Source organism: Myotis daubentonii, chromosome 16 (assembly GCF_963259705.1).
Source record: "Myotis daubentonii chromosome 16, mMyoDau2.1, whole genome shotgun sequence".
Classification (NCBI taxonomy): Eukaryota; Metazoa; Chordata; class Mammalia; order Chiroptera; family Vespertilionidae; genus Myotis; species Myotis daubentonii.
Window position 1 is genome coordinate 32,759,121 of NC_081855.1, and position 26,148 is coordinate 32,785,268.

Genomic DNA, 26,148 nt, shown 5'->3' on the forward strand with positions numbered 1-26,148 from the left:
CACCTGAGACCCTCCTGGCAAAACCCTTTTATTCTACTGAGAAGGAACAGAGGCCAAGGAGAAAAGATGTTCCCAAAGTCCACAAGGAGAGACAAAAATGCACAAGAATGGAGGCCTGCTGATTCCTCCAGGCAGGACCCTGTGCACTATACCACCTTGCCTTCCAGTCTGGCCCCTCAAACCCAGAGTTGGGGCGTCCCTGAGCTAGGTATCACTCTTGCCCCCTTTTGCAGTCTCCCAGCAGGGCCTCTCCTTAGATCTTTTTTCACTTGATGAAATCTTTGCTCTCAGTCGGCCCCACTTGAAAATAGGATTGAGGAGGTTCTGTAGAACCCCAGAGGATAACAGGCTAGTGACCAGCTATGAGGCCGATCAGCCTCACCTGGCCTGGTCTACCTTCCTCCCCACCTGCCACCTTTCCTGAGGCCTCTTCCAGCCTTGGTGCCCCAACACCAGCCTTCTGGTGGGCAGAGATGCCCACGTCCATGCGTCTTTGTGAAAGAAAGTGGCTGTTCTCCCTCAGTCCTGAATCCAGCTCTTGAGCTGCTGGGGAGGCAGGGAAAAGCTTTTCCAGATGGACAGAATCCAGGAGACAGGCCGCTGCACCATGCCCCGGGGGTTGGCTCCTCATCTTTGAAGACTGAGAAGTTTAGCTCAACAGAATGTGGCTCTAAAGATGAGGACCATTGCTTGGGGCTAGGTGGGCAAGCTGCCCTCTCAAGATTGTCTGTGTCTTTGTACTTGTTAAGTCCATTTTGGCATTCAGTGTTCCAAAGTTTAACCCCCAACCCAATTTACTAGCCTCACCTCTTTCTTCCTTTCTCCCAGGCTATACTGTATCCAACAGGAATTCCATAAAACAGCACATTTTGTTCTGTACCCCTATCCGTCTAGAATGCCCTACCTTCCTGCCCCACACCTGCTATGGTCCCTGTTTATACCAGCTGACATCCATTGTTACTACACTAACTTTTCTGGACACTAACTTTTCTTCATAACCTCAAAATTCTCCCCATTTCTCCATTGGGTTACACAGTTATTAAGTGGCAAAGTCAGGACTTGAACCCAGGCCTGTGTTTCCAGAGTCTATATTCTTAGCCACTATACTATATTACCTCTCAAGGAACAGACACCTTTCCAAAATTATCTTTCTCTTATCTAGGATTTTATCTTCACTTTCTTTATTACACACCACTTTTTTAAAAAACTCTAATATAAATACATATTTTTCAACAAGGATAGCAGAATGCTAAACAAAGTGACACAATTGGTCCGCAGGCATACATTTACTCTGCCCTGCCCTGACGGATACGTGAGAGGGATGTTTGCATGGAGTTCCAAGGTCGAGCAGCTTCCTGGGTCTGTAAAGTCACCTCCGTTCCCACAGCACTAACCAGCCAGAGGGCCAAGTGTGGTGAGCACCGAATCTCTGTGGAGCTTAACTTCTACAAGTCAACACACTGACTCCTAATCTGCCAGAGAGAGAGAGAGGCTGGCGTCCAGCAGCAGAGAGTGTGGCTGCTCCGAGGCTGGAGGCGTCCAGTGGCCAGGCGGCTCCTCACAACATGGCCTGTCAGGAAACAAATGTCTTCAGGGTCTGAAGCGAGGGCCCTGGGGTGGTGCAGAAATGCCCTCCACAGAGCAGCTCAGGTCCTGGGCGGTGGGGTCCATCCCCGGAGGCAGTCACTCTCACCTAGACCATCGATTGCAGCAGAGAAAGCAATGACCCCAGCATTTAAGCCAGCTCGGAAACCAATGGCTCCTCCGGTGATGCAGCCACTAATGACCCTGTTCTTCGGATCTGATCTTCCCTGGTAAGATTCAACCAAACACTCAGTGCAAGAAAGCATGGCGCCCACAATGGCAAAATGTTTGGCGTACGACATTCCTCTCTGCCCCACGTCTTTAACAACTTTTGCTGTCGGTGTACGGTAAGGATCCTTAGGGTCAAGGCCCGCATTGGTATCGATGCCGGCGGTGAACACCCCAAATGCACCTCCCAAGACAAATCCTCCCACGCAGGCCAGCGCTGCCTTGGAGGCGCACACAGCTTTCCATCGCTTCTCGATCACCTTCTGCTCCTCAGTCTTGGTCGGACTCGGGATCCCGCCCAGGCTCCCGGGCTCCAGGAGCCTGGGCTGACGCGGGTCACCCACCCGGTACCGCAGAAGAAGGCTGTACTACAGCAGCGGCGCTCCGCGGAGCCCTCCGCCTCGGGCACGGAGCCGCCCGCACTGGGGGCAGCCGCCGTCATGACTGCAGTTGCCCAAGAAACCCTCAATACATCACTTTTTGATTTTTTTTTTTTTCCTGAAACTACTTAGATACCTTAACTTCCTTACTAGACTGTGAGCTTTACAAAAGTAGGGCATGGGTCGTATTTAATGTGTTCCCAACCCCAGGGCCAGTGCTGGCACATGGCAGGGGGCCATTAAGTGTGTCCTGGATGAAGAAACAAATGCATGACTGAAAGGATTTGAATCCTGGCGAGCTCTACTGTCTGCCACGTGGAGTGGGGAGTCGGAACTCACCCTTCTGAAGGGCCCAGGTTCATATTTCATTTTTTTAAGGCACCGTGGGACATGAAGGGAATGGAAGCGTTTCATAGATGAGTGAGAACAGGAAGGCAGACCCCTGTCTGTGTGTAATTGCAGAGCCTCTTCCTGGTGGCTGCTGTTGGCAGCATGCTGGGCGTGTGTTTTCAATTCTCCAGGTTGGGAACTGCAGGTAATACCTATTGCTTTGTGAGACCTGACCTGGCTGTGAAAGGAAAAAAGAGAGGAGGATAATAAAAGCTGTGAGCAATGGCTTTGCCAGGTGCAGGGTCTGCCCCAAGAGGGAGTCCCAGCGTGAGTCCTACCTTCAGGACCCACTTGGGTAGGGCAAAGGGGAATCTAGCCACCCTTTCTGTGCTGGACTCTTTTGGGATCAGAAGCTCCACATGGAACAGCCCATGGCAGGGGGGGGGGTCTCTAAAGGGTTAAAAGGCAGTCAATCCACTGGATGTCCTTCTAAGCTGCGAAACAGTAACAGGAGGCTCTAAGGTACAAGGACCTGGTGTGTGGGTTTCAACTACAAAGGGTGTGTGTTTGTGCAAGGGGCAGGTGGAGAGAGGAGGTTGTGCAAGATAAGGCTAGAGGGCGAGGCTGGGTCTGGGCTTGAAAACCATATGGAGTAGAATGAACTTTATCCTAAAGGCAATGATAAGCCACTGAAAGGTTTTAAGAAGACGTGTGACAAGTTCATATTTGTGTTTAAGAAAGATCCTTTTTGCTTCTTTGGGGAGCAGTGCTGTTCAACAGAAATATGAGAGCCATAAATGTGAGCCACAAGAAATTTGAAAATTTCTAGTAGCCACATTAAAAATGTAAAAACAGGTGAAATTTTAATGTTTTATTGAATTCAATATATCAAAAATATTATCATTTAACATATAATCAATAGAGAAATCTTAACGATGTTTTACTTTTTCGTATTAAACCTTCAAAATCCAATGTGTGTTTTATACTTACAGCACATCTCAATTTGAATTAGCCACCTTTTAAGTGTTCAGTAGCCACACGTTTAGTGGCTCACATATTGGATACTGTAGATATAGATAATTTATTTGAGAGGAGCAAGAATGGCAAAGCTGTTGCAGTTGACCTGGAGGAGGATGGTGGCTTGGGGATAAAGGCAAAGGGACAGATTTCAGAGATACAACTCCTAGGTTGTCATCCCAGACCTGATCTTCATATCTCTGAACTCCTTTTATCTAAAAGAGAAATAAACTCCTATCTTGTTTGGGCCATTTTACTGGGCGGGGGGGGGGGGGGGGGGTGGGTGGGGGGGGTGGGGTTGCCTTCTACTCACAGCTGGACCAAATTTTAATGAAGACAGCACCTAAATGGAGATGTCTAATGGACAGTGAGATCTGATGGTCCACACAAGGAGAGAGGTCTGAGAAAGCTACCTATAAACTTGGGAGTTCCCAGTCCATAGCCAGTCACTGAAGCCATGGCAACATGTGAGATCTCCAAGGGAGAACTGTTTAGTGCAGCGGTTCTCAACCTGTGGGTTGCGACCCCTTTGGGAGTTGAATGACCCTTTCACAGGGGTCACCTAAGACCATCAGAAAACACATATTGAATATATAATTACATATTGTTTTTGTGATTAATCACTATGCTTTAATTATGTTCAATTTGTAACAATGAAAATACATCATATCATATATTTACATTATGATTCATAATAGTAGCAAAATTACAGTTATGAAGTAGCAATGAAAATGATTTTTTTTTATATATATTTTTTATTGATTTTTCACAGAGAGGAAGGGAGAGAGATAGAGAGTCAGAAACATCGATGAGAGAGAAACATCGATCAGCCGCCTCCTGCACATCTCCCCGTGGGGATGTGCCCGCAACCCAGGTACATGCCCTTGACCGGAATCGAACCTGGGACCTTTCAGTCCGCAGGCCGACGCTCTATCCACTGAGCCAAACCGGTTTTGGCAATGAAAATAATTTTATGGTTGGGAGTCACCACAACATGAGGAACTGTATTAAAGGGTCACGGCATTAGGAAGGTTGAGAACCACTGGTCTAGTGGGAAGAGAAAAGGATCTAGAAGAGAACTCTGAGGAACACCAACACTTAGGATGGGCAGAGGAAAAGGAGCCTGCTAAGGCAGCCAGAAAGGTAGGAAGGAAATCAGGGAAGTGTTGTGCCATGGAAGCTTAGGGAGGAGACAGTCGCAAGGAGGGGTGATCAACAATGGTAAAGGCAGCTATCTTTACTGTTTCTAGGGATTTGGATGGTACCATAGAACCTGAATAAACCAACTTAGGTTTTTGCTGCAGCCCCACATTCCTACGGAAGCTGGGCATGCATCCTCCTGCTCAGTGCCCTTCATTGGGCCCCAAGTTCCTTAAGGATAACATTCTAGCTCCTAAGCACATCCTTTAGGCCCGTCCAAAGTCTGGTCCTAGCTTTTCTGTCCAGCCTGTTCCCTTCCCAGCACACTCTGTCCCTGCCAGGCCTGGCTTCCTACCATTCCCTGCCTTGGCTTGTATGCTTCTTTCTGACTGAAGAACCTTCCCTCCCTCCATTTTCTCTTTTCCCCTGGATCCTACCATGCTTTAAGACTTACCTCAAATGCCAACTCTCCTGTTTCCTAATTCTTCCAGACAGATCAACTGCCTCCCTAGGCCCATGCTCCCCATGAGTATTTTGCTCACAGCCACAGCCCTCATTGTAGTGTGATCTGTGTTAAGGTTGGTTGTGTACATGTGTGTCTCCCCAACTAGGCTGTGGACTTGGAAAATTCTGAGGCTGATTCTGGCTACTCATCCCTGTCCCCCTTGGTGTCCTCCTCACAGCTTGTTAATGTTTAAGAAGTGTTTATGGGTTTAATGGAAGTTGTTCCTCATAGGCCCCAAGTAATGGTATGGTCTCTATCTTCTTTGTCATATCACTCAAGGAGTCATAGGGATGAAGGAGACACTAAAAAAACCCGTTTAGAGTGAAATAAACAAGGAGTTGAGTTTGAATCCAGCTGCTCAAAGAAATAGTCCCAGTCTGAGCTTTCCCTGACCCAAACAGCTTATATCATTTGGGTGCCCCCAAACCATCCTGTTAATAGAAAAGCAATAAAAAAAAATAATAAGATTAAAAGTTGGTTCTTTGAAGAAATGAACAAAATTGACAAATCTTCAGCTAGACTGACCAAGAAAAAAGAGAAGACTCAGGTTACTACAAAGAGGAATGAAAGAAGGGACATTGTTACAGATCTTAGAGAAAGGAAAAGAATTACAAAGGAATACTGTGAATAAGTATACTATTTAATGCTATTAAATTAGATAACCTAGATAACATGGACAAATTGTTAGAAACACAAGCTACTGAAATTACTTCAAGAAACAGGTAATCTGAATAGACTTAAAAGAACTAAAGAGATTGTGTTAGTATTTTTAAAACTTCCCACAAGGAAAATTCCAGGCCCAGATGGCTTCTCTGCTGAATTCTACCAAATCTTTAAAGAATTAATACCAATATTCACACTTTTCCAAAAAATACAATAGGAGGAAACATTTCCATCTCATTTCATTAGTCTAGTATTACCCAGATACCAACACCAGACAAAAATATCACAAGAAAAATATGTATCAACATATCAATATAGATGCAAAAATCCTCATCAAAATACTAGCAAAATGAACTCAGTAACAAATAAAAAGAATTATACATTATGACCAACTGGCATTTATCCCAGGAATGCAAGATTGGTTTAGTATTTGAAAACCAACATAATATACCATATTAATAAAATAATGGACCGAAACCACATGATCATCTCAATAGATGCAGAACAAATATTTGAAAAAATTCAATATCTTTTTACTAAAAAAAATTCAACAAATTATAAATAGAAGTAAACTTCCTAAGCTTGATAAAGAGCATATACAAAACCCCTACATCTAACATTAGACTTAGTGGTGAAAGACTGAAAAGCTTTCCCCCTAAGATCCGGAACAAGATAAGGAAGTTTGCTCTCATAGTTCTATTCAACACTGTACTGAAGGTTCTAGCCAGAACAATGAGGCAAGAAAAAGGAATAAAAGGAACCCAGATCAGACAGGAAGAAGTAAAACAATTTCTATTCATATATGATATGGTCTCATGTATAGAAAATTCTTTTTTTTTTTTCATGTATAGAAAATTCTAAAGAACACAGACATACACAAGCTATTAGGGATTTATTAATGAGATCAACAAGGTTGCAGAATACAAACTACAATATACAAAAACCAATTGTATTTCTATATACTAGCAATGAACAATCTGAATATAATATTAAGAAAATAACTCAATTTATAATAACAAAAGAATGACATATTTAGGAATGTATTTATCAAAAGAAATTTAAGGCATGTACACTGAAAATTATAATACAATACTGAAAGAAATTAAAGAAGACCTAAATAAAAGGGAGGAAATCCCATGCTCATAGATCAGAAAACTTAATATTGTTAAAATAGCAATACTCATCAAATTGATCTATGACTCAACATAATCTCCATCAAACTACTAGCTGGCTTTTATACAGAAACTATTAAGCTAGTCCTTAAGGTCATATGGAAGTGCAAGGGACTGAGACTAGACAAAGAATCCTGAAAAAGAAGATCAAAGTTGGAGGATTCACGCTTCCAAATTTACAACTTATTACTAAGCTATGAAGAGAGTGTGGTGCTGGCATAAGAATATATAGATCAACACAACAGAATTAGGAGTCGAGTCCAGAAATAAATTCCTATATTTATGGTCAATTGATCTTTGATAAGGATGCCAAGACAATTTAGTGGTAAAAGAATAGTCTTTTCAACTAATGATATGGGGCAATTGAATTCCACATGTAAAACAAAGAATTCAGATTCCACTTCACATCTTACATAAAAATTACTCCAAAATGGATCATTTAGCAAGAGCTAAAACTCTTAGAAGAAAAGATAGGAATAAATTTTTGTTGTCTTGGTTTAGGCAGTGATTTCTTGGATATGACATCAAAAGCACAACATCATTAGCCACCAAGAAAATGCAAATCAGCCCTAGCCAGTCGTGCTCAGTGGATAAAGCACTGGCCTGTGGACCTAAGAATCCCAGGTTCAATTCTGGTCAAGAGCACGTACCTCAGTTTCAGGCTCCTCCCTGGGCCCCCAGCCCTGTGCAGGAGGCAACCAATCGATGTGTTTCTTTCACATTGATATTTCTCTCTGTCTTTCCCTCTCTCTGCCACTCTATCTAGAAATTTCTCCCTGTCTTTCCCTTTCTCTTCCACTCTCTCTAAAAATCAATGGGAAAAAAAAAATCCTCAGGTGAGGATTTAAAAAATAAAATTAAAATTAAAAAAGCATAAGGGACAAAAAGAAAAATAGACAAATTGGTCTTCAGCAAAATTAAAAACTTTCGTTTACTTACCTTGTAGGGAACCTATCATGATCACGAAGGTGGTCTCCCTAGGGCGAGGCTCACCCATTGCACTCCTGCTGTGCTGATTCCTGCAATTTCTCCAAATGTGGGAAATTCAAGTGCATAATTTGTGGTAGTGGGGGACTGCACTCACATTCTCCCTGTAGAAGAAAAAAGAAAAATGAAAAGCTTTTGTACTTCAAAGTTTCACCATCAAGAAAGTGAAAATACAATCCCAGAATGGGAGAAAGTATTTGTAAACTATATCTCTACTGAAGGTCTAGTATCCAGGACATATAAAAAACTCTTACAATTCAATAATAAAAAGACAAATGACCTAATTTAAAAATGAACAAAGGATCTGAATAAATATTTCTCTAAAGAAAATATACAAGTTGCCAATAAATATGTGAGAAGCTGCTCAACATCATTAGCCACCAAGAAAATGCAACTCAAAACCACATGAGATTATCATCTCACACCCACTAGGTTGGCTTTCACCAAAAAGACAAGTAATAACAGTATGTTGCTGATAGGAATGTAAAAACGTCCAGCTGCTTTGGGAAACAGTCTGACCCTTCCTCAAAAGGTTAAACATAGAGTTACCATAAAACCCATCAATTCCACACGTAGGTATATACTGTATATCAAGAGGATTGAAAGCATATAGCCACACAAAAACTTGTACATGAATGTTTATAGAGGCATTATTCATAACAGCTAAAGAGTGGAAACAACCCAAATGATTAATAGGTAAATAAAATGTGGTGTGCTCACACAATAGAATATTAACCGGCCATAAAAAGGAATGAAGCACAGATTCATAGATAACATAGATGAACCTTGAAAACATTACACTAAGTGAAATAAGACAGGCACAACAGGCCATATATTTTATGATTCCATTTACACAAAATGTCTAGCACAGGCAAATCCATGGAGACAGAAAGTAAATTAGTGGAGATTAGGGGGAAATAAGGGAGTGACTGCCAGTGAGTATGGGTTTCTTTTTTTGGGGGTGAAAATGTTCTAAAATTAGATGGTGATGCTGGTTATGCAGCTCTGTGAATATACTAAAAACCACTGACTTGTGCACTTTAAAAAGGCAAGTTTTATGGTATGTGAACTACATCTCAATAAAACTGTTATATAAATAGAATTACCTTATTATGTTAAATGTAAGGTGGGCCTCCATTTCCTAGCGAGAAGATTTTTAAAAAAGGTTTTTGATAACTGAAATATGCTGTAACATCCCTGACAAGGCACGTTTCCCTCTAAAATTGTCCTTAAAAAGGAAGGCAAAATTGTGCAGACCTCATTTTTTAGGGCTCCCCTCACCATTCCCCACCTACTCTAAGAGACTGACAGTGAGAGAACATAGTGTATGTTTTTATGACTGTGGAGACAAGGATCTCCCACATAGATAATCTTGTCTCCCATTATTGAGGCTCTCCAAGAGCAATTGATGGTTTCTGTCTGCCCAATGCCCATACTCTTGCTTTTTGTAACTGCCTGTGGATTTTCCTTCTATCAGCTATTCCTCCCTCAAACTCAGAAGGTCTATCAGTCATGCTGCCCTTCACTTCCATGGCCAAAAGGTGGACTTGTGACTTAATCTGTCCAATCAGATGTCCTTTTCTGGGAATTTAGCTCAAGAGTGAGGTGATTCCAGAAAAATGACAATGATTTGCTCCAGCGGAATGCCCTGAGGAAACTTTCCTATGGAGTCATGGGACACTAGTCTGATGCTATTTTTTCCTTCAGGCATTTCTTGCACCCAAGAAGCCTAACTTGATCTTTTGGTTATTCAGGGGCTGACAAATTCCATTCCATTGTCATGGTTCTCTCAAGGCAGGGGCTGTGTTCCTCCAGATTGTCCAGACAACGAAGGAGGAAGACTCCTAAATTATGAAGTCATGACCTAGAAACCACTATATACTTCCATTGGAGCATCTTCTTTGTTTCCCTCTTGGTGACCATTTGCTTTAATATTTTAACTAAAGCTCTAAACAGTCATTGAATCATAACTATGTCAAGGTACCTTGTTAGTTGAGGGAACACAAAGATGAACAAAATGATATCCCAGTTTTGGAGGGTGGGGTGGGAGTGTAAAAAAATGCTCTCTGACTTCTGAGTGTATCAGAGAGAAGAACCAGAAAAAAAAGGACATTTAAGCTTGGCTAGAGGTAGAGAAATTTCTGACCCACAGGGAAGGCACTTTGTGAGAGATTATTGAAATCAGAGAATCACAGACTTTGGGGCTGACAGGGACCTTACGGATTATCTAGTCCTACATTTCCTAGATGAAGAAATCCAGATTCTGAGAGGTGAAATGACTTGACTAGAGCCACATCAGGCTTAGAACTGACTTCTCCTCTGACTCCCAGTCCAGTGCTCATCTCACTAGCTCCCAGTCACATGGTTGCCCTTGGCTGGCTCCTCCAGATTTCAGGGAACTTGGGGGAAAAGGACAATGTTTGGGGTTTGGTAAATAGTTGCCTAGGGAAGTTTGTCTTTTAAGGCCACCCAAGAAATCAGCAAGAAATCTGCCCCAGTAGTTCTGGTCATGTTGCTTTCTTCATTAGGTTTCCCACTGGGGACTGGTACCAGGGTTTGCAATGCAATGGGAATATCAGCGTGTGCGCTCCCACCTTTCTCCATCCTCCTGGAGCCCTTGAAACAAACCAACAGCTAAAGTGACCTCTCACTGGATGGTCTCTTTCTTCTGGGTGATTCAGTCAGTTGGGGTGGGAGAGTCTTTGATTGTCATTATCTGTAAGGTGTCAGGATATCAGCTAAATACCCAACAGAGACTCTAAGGAGGAAATCAATTCAGAAATCAGGCCTAGAATTTCCCCAGGGCTAAGAGGGATGTACCTTAGCTAGCAACCTGGCTCTAGGCAGGAAGGACGCAGTGTAAATAGCATTCATTGCTGGTCCTCCAGAGACAGAGAGCCTGGTCATGGTTCTTTGAGTGGAGGAAGAGACAGAGTGTCTTTCTAAGCTATATTTTTCAGCCATTAATGAGCACAATCAGTTTAACCATTACTTACAGAGAACTTCTCATGTTCCAGGCACTGTGCTAGGTTCTGCAGCCCACACATGATCCCTGTCTGTAAGGAACTATAGACAAACATATGGCTGACAAGTTTAATAGAATGTGATCAATGATAAGCCCTGGATGGCCCAAAGCAAAGAAAAGGAATATGCATCCCACCTGGGATTCAGAGAAGGCAAAGGAATTAACCACGAACGAAAGCCACAGCCTCACAGGCAAGAGAACCACGGGGACAAAGGTGTGGAATCTGGGTGTGGGGGAAGCCATAGGCCGTTGATAGTGTTACCAGAGATTGAAGAGGGAGATGGGAAGTGTGGGGTGATAAGGCAGAGAGGGTGTATGTGTGTGTGTGTGTGTGTGTGTGTGAGTGTGTGTGTGTGAGTGTGTGTATGCGTGTTTAGGTAAAGGACGAGGGTTTCTTCTAGTTGGGAGGGGCCTGGGAGATTGGCATTTTAGATAGATCACTGCTGTGTGGATTTGGGGAGGAGGTACCAAGAATGGGGGCAAGGAACCAACTGGAGGAGTACCTGGTGCAGGGTATTCATAATGAAAACGAGGCACTTACAAGGGAAGGAGACATGAACTGGAGAAATATCCAGGAGGTGAGTGATGATGGAGATGTGAAGGTTAAGGAAGAGGCTCAAATCTAGGGAGCTTGCAGGTTCCTGACTTGGTGCCTGGGTGGGTAATGGGGTCATGAACTGAGGTAAGAAAGACAGGGAAGGAAAACTAGTCTGGAAGAGAGATGCTCATGATGGCTAACATTTATTAATCATTTATAGGGACCAGGCATCGTGCCAGGAGTTTTTCATGCATTTTCTCATAACTCTGCGGGGTAGATATTATTATTCTCAATTTATAGATGAAGAAATAAAACTTTGAGACATTAAATAGCTTGGCCAGATCTGCACAGCTGGAAGAGTGGTGGAAAGCAGTGGGAACCCAGGCATTCTGGCTTCAGGGCCAATGCTCTTAATGACCAGGGTTGATATGTGTGCATGTGGAGTCTGAAGAGCCTGTGGGATACCCACAGTGGAGAGGTCTGGGATTTAGGGCGGCTATCAGGGCCCAGATCATGGTAAAAACCATATATGTGGACGAAACTACTCAAGTTGAACAGTGACTGAAGCACAGTGGAAAACCCCTTAGCTAAAGAAGTAGCCAGAGGGTAATGCGTCCACAGATGAGACAAAAAGAAAAATCCCCTGATTTTAAAATCTGAAGACATGGCTCTGCTTATCTGGGCAACAGAAAACTGGGCAATCATGAACGTGTAGTGGCATCAAATAAAAACAGGCACCAAGCTAAGCTGAAGTTAATTATAACAGTTACTATGTTGTATAGTAATTATCCTAAACAGTAAGCATTTTACATAAATGGCAGTAATTAGTATAGCACAAGTTTTCAGAGCTGTGTCCTGTGGAATAGTGGTAGTTCCTGGAGATGTTAATAAATGTTTGGATACAAAAGGGCTTTGCAGTCAGATAAGTTTAGGAAATGCTGGGATGATTTAGAAGACAGAGCCATGGAACCCCTGGTTTACACTTTCTTCTCTGTTAGGAGGCAGGAGAGCGGAATGGTTGAGTGTAAAACTGGGAGCACTCAGCACAGCCTGGGGTTGAATGCTGCCGCTGACAAGCTGGGTAATCTTGGGCAATTTACTCAACTTCTCTAAGTGGACGTTTCCTCTGGACAGGGGAATAGTAATATACCCACCATGATTGTTCTAGAGATTAAATGCAATAATATATGCACTTAAAACACTTAGAATAGAGCCCGGCACAGAGTGAGGGCTCTACAAATATTAGCTCTTATTTGTAAACCGTACTATTAACAAATCTTTCTTATTTTCTGGAGTTTAGTCCTTGACACACACTTCACACACATGTATGCTGAGACCTTTTTTCTTAGTTGAAGTTCTCTGTGTCCCTACCTCCTCCAGACCACAGTCTGGGACTGGGAATGACCAAACTCTTGCCCTATTCCAATCTAGGGAAGGGGGCCAGAGAGAGGGAGGATTTATGTCCTGGCTGCAAGGGCCACCACTAGTTTAATTACCTTTATGCCCACTTGGAACAAGCATGCACCTTTCAGGTGGATGCTGGCCTGTGCCAGGGCACACCACACAGCAAGTGGAGTGCGGGCTGTAATTTAGCCTCCGTTTACTTCTGAGGCTGAATGCCACTGTACCATGAGCAACCTGCACAACCATACGTGGCGGCTCTGACCTTCAGGCCGCAGAAGAGGCTGGAAGCTAATGGTCGCTGGGGAAAGAGGGTACAAGTTCTCCTCCCAGTAGTTCATGAGATTAACTCTGCACAAACCCTAAGTGGATAAAGCCGCCTCCTTCTCCCCCCTCCCTCCCCACAGATGCCCCACCCCCCACTCACCCACACAGAGGCTGACATCAGAATACCCTAGGTGTGAGGGGGGACCTCAGGCTTTGCCTGTTTCTCTGAAATCCTGATTGAATTTGGCAGATGACAGAGCTGTGGAAAGCAGAAGTGGGAGGGGATGATTTTCCACGTTTCCCTGACACATAATGGACACTACATAATAATGATGTTCCGAACCACAGCAGACAGGGCCAGAGCAAGTCTTGACTATGGTTTGGGGCCGTGAAGGGAACATGATGGGAATGGGAGCTGCTTAATCCTCACTGTCTGGCCCCCATGCTTGGCTCCCAATAGACTCACCACTTTTGAAGGTAGACACTTCCTTTATGAAACAGGGGAAGGAAAAACCAGACGTTTCCTATTCTTCCCTAGAGGTGTGTGGGCTGGAGGGCAGCACCCCCCGATGTGCACACACATGCGCTTACACGCACTCCCACGAGCAGAACAGCCTCTCCAGCTCCCCGCGGGGCTCCTGCCTCCAAGCACCGCTTCGCAGCCTAGAACCCACGTGCAGGCCTGACCGGTGCTGACCTGCCAAGGGATCGATCCCCCCTCTCCCGACCTGGGTTCTCTCCTTGATAACGTAAGGAACAGGGGCGGGCGAATTGTCAGGCTCCTCGTGGCCCTGACCTGCTACGTTTCCCACTCCCGGGGGTTTGTTCACACCCCCTCCGGCCCTGCCTGGCCAGACGGGTAGGGACGGGCTGCCCAGGGAGGCTTGTACCCTCGCGGGGCCCTGTTGCACCAAAGACAAACCTGCCCCCCTCACAATGGTGCCTACGTGTGCCCCCACCGCGCTGGGAGACACACAGCCACCCAGGCCGGGCTGGCCATTCAGGGCGGCGGCCGAGAGGCTCAAGAACAAAGGCTGAGCTGGATGGGGAAGGGGCCTGCCCTGGACGTGCGGGGAAGGGAGCCCTAGGGCTGTTCGAGACGTTACCGCTCCTTCCCTTCGGAGGTCCGAGGGGAGGAAAAGCTCCGGGCTGCTCTCCTTCCCACACACAGGTTTGGGGGAGGGGAGGGGGTCTTTGTCTTTTCCTCCGGGGCTGATGGCTTCACCCCCTTCCCCTGCCTCTCCCGGAGGTCAGGATCTCGACCTCTCTCCCCACCAGCTCCCGGGCCTGCAATCTCCACCCTCCGCTCTCCCTTTATTCTCTTGGCGCCTTGAGCCCCGCCCTCTCTCCTCACTCTCAGCCTCGCCCTGGATTCCTTTCCCGGCCTGGCCTCTCCCGCCCCGGGTGCGGGGGTCTGCATTCTCCTTTCTCTCCTCGGGCCCCGGCGCCCTCCCCCACCCTCCCCGGCTCCCCCTCCGCCCCGCCTCCCTCCGCCGCGAGGCATTGTGGGAGGAAACAAGATGTGGGGCGAGAGCGGCGCGGGGAGAAGCCCGCAGTGCGGGGCCGGCCCGGCGCAGCCAATGGGGAGCGCGGACGGCGGCGCGCGCGGCGGGGGGGCGGGGCGGGGCGCTATTTCAGGGGGGGCCGCGCACCGGTCGCTCTCAGCGGCGGAGCGGAGCGGAGCTGCGAGGCGCCAGCGCGGAGCAGGCGGCCGGCGGGCGCGAGGAGTGAGGGCGGCCGGGGAGGCTCCAAGGGCAGACGGCAGCGGCCAGCTCTCGGCCCGGGGCTGCGGGAGCCGGAGACCGCGGCGGCGGCGGCGGCGGCGGCGGCGGCTGCCGGAGGAGCCCAGGGGACACCGCCCCTGCCCGCGCCCGGCCTCAGGCCATCGCTGCTCCCTCGGGGCCTCGCGCGGAGTCGCCTGCGTGAAGGTGAGCGGTGGTTGGGGCGTCCCCTGGGCGGCGGCCGACACGCCGTGCCCCGTCGGCCTCCGCTGCCCGCGAGGGGCCCGGCGCAGGGCTGGCTTCGGCGTGACGCCCCCGACGCCCCTCCTTTCCCGAGCTGCGCCACCCTCCGCCTTCGCGACCCCTCGGGGCGCGGCCGGAGGCCCGGGGCTGCGGAGTGGCGGCTCTCGTCCCCCGGGAGTCCCCCCGTGCTGCATGGAGGCTTCTGGGGTTTGGGGCCGAGGGGGTGGGGTGGAGAGGACTCGGGCGTGACGCGGCTCCTGCCGTCGTCGTCGTCGCCGCCGCCGCCACCACCACCACCACCGAAACCGCCGCCGCCACCGCCGCTCTCTGGGGCGCCCTTCCTGCGGCGAAGACGCCCAGTCACCCTCACACCGCTCGGGCCGGCGGGGCGGAGGGTGCCTCACCTTCATCGGGTGCTGGCCTTCCGGGGGTGGGAGGGGTCAGGGACAGGGCCCCTGCGGGGGTCTGAAGCAGGGAACACTAGCGCGCGTGTGTGTTGGGGAGCGCGGTTCCGGTCTCTCCGGGGCTTAGCCTTCTTTGTCGCAGAACCGAGGACAGAGGATGGGAGCTGCTGGGGGGAGCCCTCTTCGCCTTCAGAGGCGCTCCTGGCTCGTGACCGAGGCGGCTGGCCTGGGCCCCCCGGTTACCCTTCTGTCTGGAGGCCCAGGGCCTGGCTGTTTCCCCCCGGAAGGGGGGGCTCGGCCGGCCTCTCCGGATCCCTTTCCCACTGGCACCTCGGACAGGGGAGACCGGGGCTAGGCCTCACCTCTCAGCCGCCTGGGGGGCCAGGGGTGAAGAATCGTGGCATTGTAGTCACAAGACCGACGTTATGTAACCGCAGGCTCCCTCCTGGAGGGTAAGGTGGCTTTAATTACTGTGATAAAGTTGTTCCTTTGCACACTTTGGGGATGAGGCAGCGGAGCAAGGTGAGCTTGCTGGGAAGGGGTGCTCCTTTGGGACTTGAGCTTGGCCGTGGGGCACCTGGCCCCACCCCCAGCCGGAGTGTATGGGCTGTGTCCCCTTCTGAGTGGGGAGCTGGGATAGGATACCAGGCGACACTAGTTTTCTGGACAATACGTACAGAGAGACATCCTCCCTGTGCTGCTCTAGTACCTTTGCTCAAACTCACGAAGTTGCCTCATTTATTTAAAAATCACTGGTTTTTAAAAAGATATGTTGAATTGCCCAAGGTCATATCGGTAGTGCTCACAGACTCCTCTTGAGGCTCTGACTTTTCCTCCCTCCCGGGATGTGGGGACAGAGGGTGCTCATCCACTAGCCCTTAGCTCTGCCAGCCTCTGCTGAAGGAGAACCAGCCCTGCTTAGATGGATAGTGCCAGACAGAGGTGCTTTGGATTCAGTTAAGGGTGCCTAGCTGGCAGCTGCCTTGCATGTATTTTTTTGCATCTGATACAGGCTAAAGGAGTAGTTGTGAATTGTTTCCCTTACAGCCTACCCAGCCCACATGTTAGTGTATTCAGAGATCAGGGTAGCCTGGAAGGATACCAGGGATCTCTTTGAGCATGCAGTATCCTGTGTAGCCGTGTATCAGACAGGGCTGGAATGACAGCATTTTTTGTCCACTGTGCTGGACCACAGTGGTATTTTGGGGAGTGGGACATGGGGGGGGGGTGGATTGTTACTGCTCTGTGTGACAGAACTGTGGCCAAGGACAGAGGATAGGATTTTGCAGCTCATCTCCTTTATTCTTGAAAAGCACCCTCACATGCTACAGACTGCTAGGCAGGTTTTAGCCAGCCCTCCTGGGATTCTTGTCATCCTAGGAAGGGACCATGCAAGGCCTACCCCAGAACTCTCCATGTTGCTATAGGATGAATCCCTGGTTTAGATATCAGAGCTATGAAAAGGGGGTGTTAAAATAATTCTTCACCTTTTGTTATGTCACCATGGGGCATTGGTAGCCTTGATGTTGGCAACATTTTCTGTGAAGGGCCAGATAGTAAACATTGTAGGCTTTATATGCCATACAGTCTTTTGCAACTACTCATCTCTGCCATTGTGGTGTGTTCCTCTAAAACGATTTACAAAAAAAGGTGACTCGCTAAATCTAGCCAATGGGATAGACCCGTACGTAGACTGTTTTTTGTTAGCAGATGTTCCCGTGTAATTTTAATTAAGCCTTATAACAACCCCCTGATACTTAGCTGTTGCTACCCTTGTTGCTAAAATTCCTAGTCTGTCTTCTTTCTACTTTGATACCAATGATGTAATAATGGTCATTAAATCAAGGGTTTATTGTCTTCAGGTGTTATGCCACCTGGTTTTACCCTCCGGGTAACCCCACAGTAATGGCATGAAAATACAAAAGTTAAGTAATTTGCCCAAGGACACAGATAGCTAGTGTCTTGGCTATTGGTGCTATTCAAAATATCAGAAATAGATAAATTTAGAGTTGGAAAATCCTCTTTATATATGATAAAAACTGATGGCTATATCTTTGTTACTATTTATCTTGTATTTCCCAGGCTTGGAGGCCATATCTCAGTTAAAAGCTTACATGCTCCATTGCCTCTGGTCTTGTGGTTTCTGTTGTTCTTACCCTCTGTGCTCCCCTCTCCCACTGAGGTCCCACACCCAGTTGCTAATACTTATTGTCCAGAGTCATGGGGTTGGTTAGCCTTACATCTTTGCTTCTTCTGCAGTGTCACGATGTCTGACCGGAAGGCCGTGATCAAGAATGCAGACATGTCTGAGGACATGCAACAAGATGCCGTTGACTGCGCCACGCAGGCTATGGAGAAGTACAACATAGAGAAGGACATTGCTGCCTATATCAAGAAGGTGCATTGGGAGAGCTGTGGCTGGTGTCCAGGGGTGGGGACTGGCAACTGAACTGTAACCCCACAGAGGGCTGGAGCTTGGGACATAGGAAAACAGCTATACTCCATGCAAACAAAACCCTAGGAACTTGCAAAGCAGACAAATTAGAGAGTGATTATTAATGCCAAATAATTTATCTTAGGTATTTTTAATAGGAACTCTGTTGGTGTGTGTGTGTGTGTGTGTGTATTTACAGATAATTATGTCACTGCAAGGGATTGGGGAGAGAAGCTTCAGGATTAAATATAACTAGTCCAATTCAGAACTATTCATAATGAACATCAAGAATATATGAATGGGCCCTAACCGGTTTGGCTCAGTGGATAGAGCGTCGGCCTGCGAACTGAAAGGTCCCAGGTTTGATTCGGTCAAGTGCGTGTACCTTGGTTGCGGGCACATACCCAGTTGGAGGTATGCAGGAGGCAGCTGATTGATGTTTCTCTCTCATCAATGTTTCTAACTCTCTATCCCTCTCCCTTCCTCTCTGAAAAAAAGTCAATAAAATAAAAAAATAAAAGAATATATGAATGGATAATATAAGATTGTATACAAGTTTTCAGGGAACTTCATCATTTAAAGTGGTATATCCCTATAATAATCCTCATGTAGGAAGTTTCCTTTTCTTTCTCTTAAAAAGGACTTGGGGAGAAACACACACACACAAACACTAAAAAGGATTGCTCTTCTCGCCTACCTTCTTAAGAAAAGGGTGGAGATTATTTATATATATATATATATATATATATATAGTGGATGAGCAATATTGGGACAATGGGTTTAGTCCCTGAAAAAATTCCTGAGTGAATGGTTGAATATTTAGGAGCTAGAAGTGAAACACAGGCCCTGATTCCTAGTCAGGATCCATATCCATTGGTGGCATAGTCCTAGTATTTGATATTCTGAGCTCTGGTATCCTAAGGGGATGCCTAAAAGTAGTGGCATTCTGGTCTATAGAGGTAGTAGGGTGTCCTGGAGTTTTACAGAACTCTCTTTTTTACCCAGATGGGTGAGATGAGAAGGGGATACTGCAAGGTTCTCTATATGTGGAACCAGCAAGGCTCTTCTGCATGCCAGCTCCTTGCTGAGTGATAGCCTTGTTCTGAAGAGAATCCAGAATCAGAGACTCTGAAAGCCAGAAGAATCCTTAGATATAACTGGTCCAGCTTTCTTACTTTGCTGATGGGGAAAATGAGACCTAGGAAAATAACTATGGCTCTCTTATGTTACAGTCTTGAGTCAGGATTAAAGCTGAGTTTGGTGATGCATGCCCTTTCCACTGTTCCTTATTATCTTTGGAGTCATGTGGTGTGGGAGTTGTGGATGTTGAGTCCCAGGGTTGGCAGCATTGCTGGGCCAATGGTGGAGGGCTATTGCCTTTTCATAGCTATGGAAGGATGCATTTAGAACTGAGCCATCGGTTTCCTACTGTACCCACAGGGTGGCAGGGAGCTGTCTATGATTAGGTCACAAGGATTTCCTAAGTGGCTTTGATACTGAACTTGTGTCCCTGAGAGAAATGAGGGAATTGTCTTGATCTCATGCTGAGGTCCTAGTTCTATTACAGCGTACACACTGCCTGGTGTACAGGGAATGCCTTTAATGTTGACTCACACAGAACTGCTTCCTGACGTTTGGTCCCCATTTTGTTCTGGTGTCTTGGGTTTTGGCATTTGGAAATACTGGGTTAGTAATGAGGGTGGCGACTCAGCAAGGCTTGCCCCTCCGTTTTATTCGTGCTGTGTGACACTGGAGTGGTCCTTTGTGCCACTGGCTTCTCTGATTCCCTTGCTGAAGAGTCACAGGGTGGGCTATTGAATAGGGTAGCTAGGGGGAGGAGAGATGATCAGGGTGTAAAGTGCTAGCGAGAAATAGTGGAGCCTTTGTGGTGTTACACTATTAATGAGGGAGGGAGTGTCCTAGCCAGTTTTAGAACCTGAGCCCCTGAGGTTCCGGGAGCTGAGGCGGTGGGTGGGGGTTGATAACTAAACTGACCAGACTCCCATTCTGATTTCTCATCCTCCAGCTGTCTAATCACCTTTCTTCTCTACCTTTTCTTTTTCTTTTAGGAATTTGACAAGAAATACAACCCTACCTGGCATTGTATTGTGGGCCGAAATTTTGGCAGCTACGTTACACACGAGACAAAGCACTTCATCTATTTTTACTTGGGTCAAGTTGCAATCCTCCTCTTCAAGTCAGGCTAGGTGGCTGCAGAGAAGGTGTCAGTGGCGGCGGCGATGGCAAGCAGACGGCGTTGCTGGGACTATTTTGCACTGGGGCCAGCATCAGGATGTCCTCTCCAATGGCTGTGCTACTGCATGGACTGTATACTCGATTTCATGTGTATGTCGCAGTAAACAAAACCAAACTTCTTTCTGTTTAGTTGCCTGGGGAAGAAGGCTGCTTTACATTTATTTTCAAAACTTAAAATTTTTTGTTGTTGTTGGATTGCACTAGGAAATCTCTCCCACCCCTTCCTTTTCTCTTTCTCTCTCTTTATAAACTAAGTCCTCAGTAAAGCCTGTAAAACTAGGAGGGCTGGGGAAAGGAAGTCCGTTTCTGGAGGGGGAACTAAAATTGCAGCTGCCTCTTCCTGGTGGTGGAGGCTGTAGGGGGACAGTGTTAGAATCAGCGAGGAGAGAGGAATAGGAAGGAGGGGAGGGGGATTGATGTAGTACCAGGGAGACTATTCCACTGAACTGTGATTCCACGGCTTGGGGCAGAGTGTGGGGTTAGGGGGGATGGATTCTTTAAGGGGCCCTGAGACGTGTTTGTCTGTGGTGTGTGGGAGTGGGGAGCCAATTTGTCTTGCTGTCTTTGTCAGAAAAGTTTCTAAGTAAGGGCTGTGTCTTTGTGGATTATCTTCCTGTCAGAGCCCATGCTAGAAGGATGTTGGAGGTAGGATTAGCTTGATTTTTTTTTTCTTTTTATTCTTCTCTACTTCTTTCTGCTCCCTGCTCAGCCCTCAGTTTTCTCATTCCTCTAGAGTTCTCTTAGAGCAGCCCCTGTTAGTTGGCTGGCAAGGGAATTTCTGGTGACTGTAGTTCCTTAGTTAGGTCTTAGCAGTCAAACCAAATCAATGTCTCCTCTGTGTATATGTGTGTGTTTGTCAGTGTGTGCGTATGCGTGTGCGTGTGTGTGTGTGTGTCTTGGTTTGGGGTAGAGGGGAGGGAAGGGCAGGATGGTATGGAATCTCTAGGGTATATGGGTAGTTAGGGTACACAGTTAGTTCTAAGTGGGCCTTTATGTTAAAAATTTTTGGGAGGTGAAGACAGATGTAAACCCCCGACCCACCCCACCCCACCCTTAGCCATCTTGCCCAGACACTGCGCTGTGGCTGTGTGCTCCCAGGAAGGTTGCAGGAGGATAGCCCACAATGAGTTGACCATGCTGTCATCTGTCCTGAAGTTGGCTCTCAGTGGAGAGGGAAAGTGACTTTGTGGGTGGTAGGGATGGAAGTGATAAGGGCTGTGAGGGGCTTGGGAAGAAGTTTGCAGTAATGAAGCCAGGTATCAGGAGATGGAGCAGGGCCGCTAGTGGGAGGAGATTCCAAGGAGAGTGCTGGGAAACCTTGTCTGTTGATCAAATAGAGGTGGGGTGGGATATGGGTGGGGGGAGTCATTGCTGACTGAGCTGCTGATTCTTGTAAATTGCATTTAAAACTCTCTTGTGTACGGTTGACACTGGTGGGGTTTGGGTCTAGCTCACTTTTTTTTTTTTTTCCAACTCCATCCTTGGGGCTGGTGGGAAGGCAGGAGAATATCCCCTCTCCAAGTCTTTAGTGTTTGCTGAGCTTTCTGATGCTGACAGGGGAGGGTGGGAATTGGGATGATGAGTGAGTTCCCTGTACCAAACCCTTTTATGAATGTTCAAATCTGTGTTTCCCCCTGTCCTCCCAGACTTGTGTGGCCAGTTGGAAATGTCCGGTTTGTGTTCATCTCCCTCATTTCTGGAGTTGGGGCTGAGACCCTGCCACATCTCCTATGCTCTGCATCCATGCCTCTTTTGGACATTAAAGGTTGATTGATGCACTTCTGAGCTGTTTGGGTTTCTTTGGGGTTAAAGGGGTTGGTCAGATGCAGTGGTGCCATACATGTGTGGGGTGGATGGTTATCTAGGGTGGTGTAGGATCGGGGCTCAAGAGATAAGACCAGGCAGAGAGGTACTGATTGGTCTGAATCAAGTTTTAGTTGTAGGGCCTAGGGTTGGCCCCTTAAGTGGCAGAAAACTAACCAGCAGCACTCACCCACAAGGCTTCTTGGGTCCCTTGGTAGAGATGGCCAGGTGAGCTGCATTTTGGATCTTCAGTATAATACATGTTGCCTTCCCAATTTCCAGCTCCAGGTTCAGTTTCCAGGTCCAGGATGGCAGTTTGTAGCTGCTGTGCTGGACCTAGAGGAGCTTGGTTTAGAACCTTTGGCCAAAGCTCATACCCATCACATGCCTCATTCTACGCTTCCCTGAGACCAAGATTGTCTACTAGCTAAGTCCTGCTCTGGCCACTCCAAAATGGAAAAGCCGGGGGTCTTCAGAAAGATGGAAACTCTTTTGATGGATCCTGAGTGGATCTTGACTCGGGTTAACCTGGTTGTCCCACTTGGGGGCTCCTGCGCCAACATATCTGGACAAGTCAGTATACCGAGACACTTTGTAAGAGTGTCAGCCATCCCTGACCCTAAACTGTTGGGATTCTGGGCAGAGGTGTTAGAGAGCAGAGGTACTTTGTACTCATTTCTGTTGTCAGTTACTCAAAAACATTTTACTGAGTTCTTGTGTACTTGAGCCTAGGATGCTTTCACACAGGAGAACACAATAGGCAAATTCTGTGCTTCCATGGCATGCATGTTCTAATGGGTTAGAGCAGACGTATACATTAGGTTTTAAATATTTTTGTCCTTACCCTAGGATATTCCATTTATTTTTAGAGAGAGTAGGAGGGGGTGGGAGGGGAGAGAGAAACATCAATATGAGAGAGACACAAGACTGGTTGCCTCCCACATACACCTCAACTGGATCGAACTTGCAACCAAATTATGTGCACTTGAACCGGAATCGAACCAGCAACCCTTTGGTCCATGGGCCAACACTAACCACTGAGCAAAACCTGTCAGGGCTCTTAAAAAAGTGGTGAGCTGCTGGAATTGCTGTCTTGGGCTTTCTAGAGAGGCCAATCATGCAAAATAGAGTGGTAGTGTGTGTGAACACAAGATCTAGAATCAGAAGTCGTAGGGTTGAGTCTCAGCTCCAACAATTACTGTATGAATTTAGACAAGTCATTTGGCCTCTCTGAGGCTCATTTGTAAAATGGGGATAATACCAGTCTACCTTAAAGAGTAGTTATTAGGATCAAATGACATTGTAAGTGCTTTGAAATTGGAAAACAATGATGAAGACACTGCAAGAATAAAGAATTCTGGGAGTCAGTCTCCTGAAATTACCCCATTTTATGTAGAAAGAAATTAAGGACCAGACAGGGAAAGAAACATAGTGTCACATGGATGTTTGGGACAATTGGAATATAGAACTTGGTCTCCAGACTTTCAGACCCGGTCTGATCCTGGTTTGAGGTGATGGAGAGGACTAATTCATCACCAGGTACTGAGCCCCTACTGAACTGTGGAATGCCCTATACTTGGTGGTGGTATACAGTTCAGTGGTTTTTAGTATATTCAAAGAGTTGTGCAGCCATCACCACTAATTCCAGAACATTTTCACTCCCCAAAAGAAACCTTGTTCCTATTTGCAGTCAGATCCATTACTCCTTCCCCCTAGTCCCTGGAAATCACTAATCGCTCTCTCTATGAATTTGTCTATCCTGGGCATCTATACAGGCAGTCCTAGGGTTACGTCAGACTCAACGTAAGTCGTTTCGTGGTTATGTCGCCATCTCCCATTTACAGTATTTATAAAAAAAAGGTCCGTCATCTCGACGTATGTACATATGTGCTTTATGTTTTCATTATTTACCACAAGTAAAGGTCAGGAATTATTTTCTTTTAAATTTTTTATACTGTTTCGCTTCATTACTGTTGTGTATGTGTTCCATGTGAGTGATGTAGGTGCTTATGTAGGGTTCTGACTTACGGCAAAAATTGCATTACGTCGCGCTGTAACCCAAGCACCTACTGTATATATAAAAGCCTAAGCAGCTGGCCGACCAGTAGCTATGACGTGCACTGACCACCAGGGGGCAGACGCTCAATGCAGGAGCAGAAACCACAGGCATGGCAACATGGAATAGACTGATGAATCTCAGAGGGAAGTGTGTGTGTGTGTGTGTGTGTGTGGGGGGGGGGGGGGTTGCAATCCCTTGGCCTGGCCTGCAGGGATAGGGCCAAAACTGGCTCTTCAACATCTCCCGAGGGGTCCCGGATTGGGAGAGGGTGCAGGCCAGGCTGGGGGACCCCCAGTGCACGAATTTTGTGCACCAGGCCTCTAGTAGTTTAATAAACATGAAAGGACTAACATATCTGCAGGCATGCCCTGAAAGAACACTATTCTAGGAGTGTTACCCTGACTTACCCAACTGACTCCTTTGTTAGAATCTTTTTTTTTTTTCCTTTGTTAGAATCTTTTGAACTCATGGGACATACCCAGAATTTTGGGGACTATGTCTGATGAATGTGTTCATTGATCCCTTTTGGATCAAAAACAAGCTCTGAGTCTCAAGGGCTGCAAGATTTTCTCAGTCCATCTCAGGTAGTTTTTGTGCTATCAGAATTCCAGGGAAACAAACCACCAGTAGCATATTTTTCTTATCATCTACCTATCCATCCCTCAAGATTTATGGTGAGAAATTGGCTTATATGATTTGGGGGGCGGGGGGGAGGCAAGTCTGGGATCTGTATTTCAGGCTGCAAAGAAGGTAAGGCTGGATGGAAACTTAGGTGGGAGCCAACACTGCAGTCCACAGGTGGAATTTCTTCCTCGGGGGAGCCTCCGTCCGGCCTTTCAGCTGGTTGGATCAGGTCCACCCACGTTATCCAGGAAAATCTCCTTTACATAAAGTGAACTGATTGAATATGTAGGTCAAATTAAGGCTAGTCAAATTAACACCAAACTGATCACAGCTCACATCTAGTCAACCTGGCACCCACATACATCTCCTTAAACAAACTTAGTCTCCAATAAAACCATAACAAGTCATACTTCCACTTAACACGATACAATTATCCTGCGTTACAACTGAAAATGTGCTTACCTTTCCCCAGAGGAGGATGTGAAATCTGGGTGATGTTCACTCTTCTCCCGACAGTCCTGTAACTTCGATAATGTGAAATTAGCCATTATTAATACATTTTAGATGACAAGGCGATAAGAGGGGAGAAAAATATACACAAATTAACATTTATTCATTTTATTTTAAATAAAATTTAAGATAAAATGAAGAATAAATACTTATAATTACAGTCCTAATCTCTGCAATTAGGTGGAATGACCACTATGCATTGCATCCTTTCCTTTGCCTTAGTAAGCACCTTGGCACTGGTTGTGGTTCTTTTCCTGATGGGATGCTCCCAAACCTTCATTCTTGAGGGTCTGTGCCATTAGAAGTTTTGCTGGATTGTGTTAGAGTTTTCCATTGGCTTGAATCACAGGGCCCTAAGGAATCGTCTATATTTCAGGCATACTTTTTTTTACCTCCGTAGTAGCATCCCAATCTCCCCTTTAGTCAGAATCAATCACCCCAGGCAGTACAACTCCCTTCTTTGCCTATTGATTCAGAGGTGTGAGGAGCCCAAAATGACCAGGTGGCAGTCTTCCAATTCAACGGAATTCCATTCCCCAGTTGAGGAACTGTAATTATCATCTTTGGTTGCTTGTGACTCAATGTGAGGTCCTGCAAAGGAAGGGCCATACTGTATGTATTCCCTTTTGAATTCATTCTGTACCTACGATTTGTGCACAGAATAAATGTAGTTGCACGCACACGGGGAAGCAGCACCACCTTCTGGCCAAAGTGGGTAATGCTGCACTGGAGCGGGAGAGAGATCTCTTCAGTGCAAGAAACCTGTGGCCAGAGTTCAACGAGAGAGAGAGAGAGAGAGAGAGAGAGAGAGAGAGAGAGAGAGAGAGAGAGAGAGAGAGAGAGAGAGAGAGAGAGCA

The 26,148-nt window shown here is 46.6% G+C and overlaps 1 protein-coding gene, 1 non-coding gene and 1 pseudogene across 2 annotated transcripts; 2 read left to right on the top strand and 1 right to left on the bottom strand.

The window, feature by feature from the left end:
* Positions 1-1,210: 1,210 nt before the first annotated feature.
* Positions 1,211-14,676, bottom strand: LOC132218408 (mitochondrial import inner membrane translocase subunit Tim22-like; annotated as a pseudogene).
* On the top strand, positions 7,951-8,112 carry LOC132219484 (U1 spliceosomal RNA). The gene has a single exon (XR_009449485.1). It is a non-coding gene; the product is annotated as a U1 spliceosomal RNA (small nuclear RNA).
* Positions 14,677-15,011: 335 nt separating the features above from the next.
* On the top strand, positions 15,012-22,073 carry DYNLL2 (dynein light chain LC8-type 2). The gene is made up of 3 exons (XM_059669613.1): positions 15,012-15,165; positions 17,865-18,003; positions 20,109-22,073. Exons 2-3 carry the CDS (start codon positions 17,872-17,874, stop codon positions 20,244-20,246), a joined length of 270 nt encoding a protein of 89 aa, XP_059525596.1. The 5' UTR covers positions 15,012-15,165; positions 17,865-17,871; the 3' UTR covers positions 20,247-22,073.
* Positions 22,074-26,148: the final 4,075 nt, after the last annotated feature.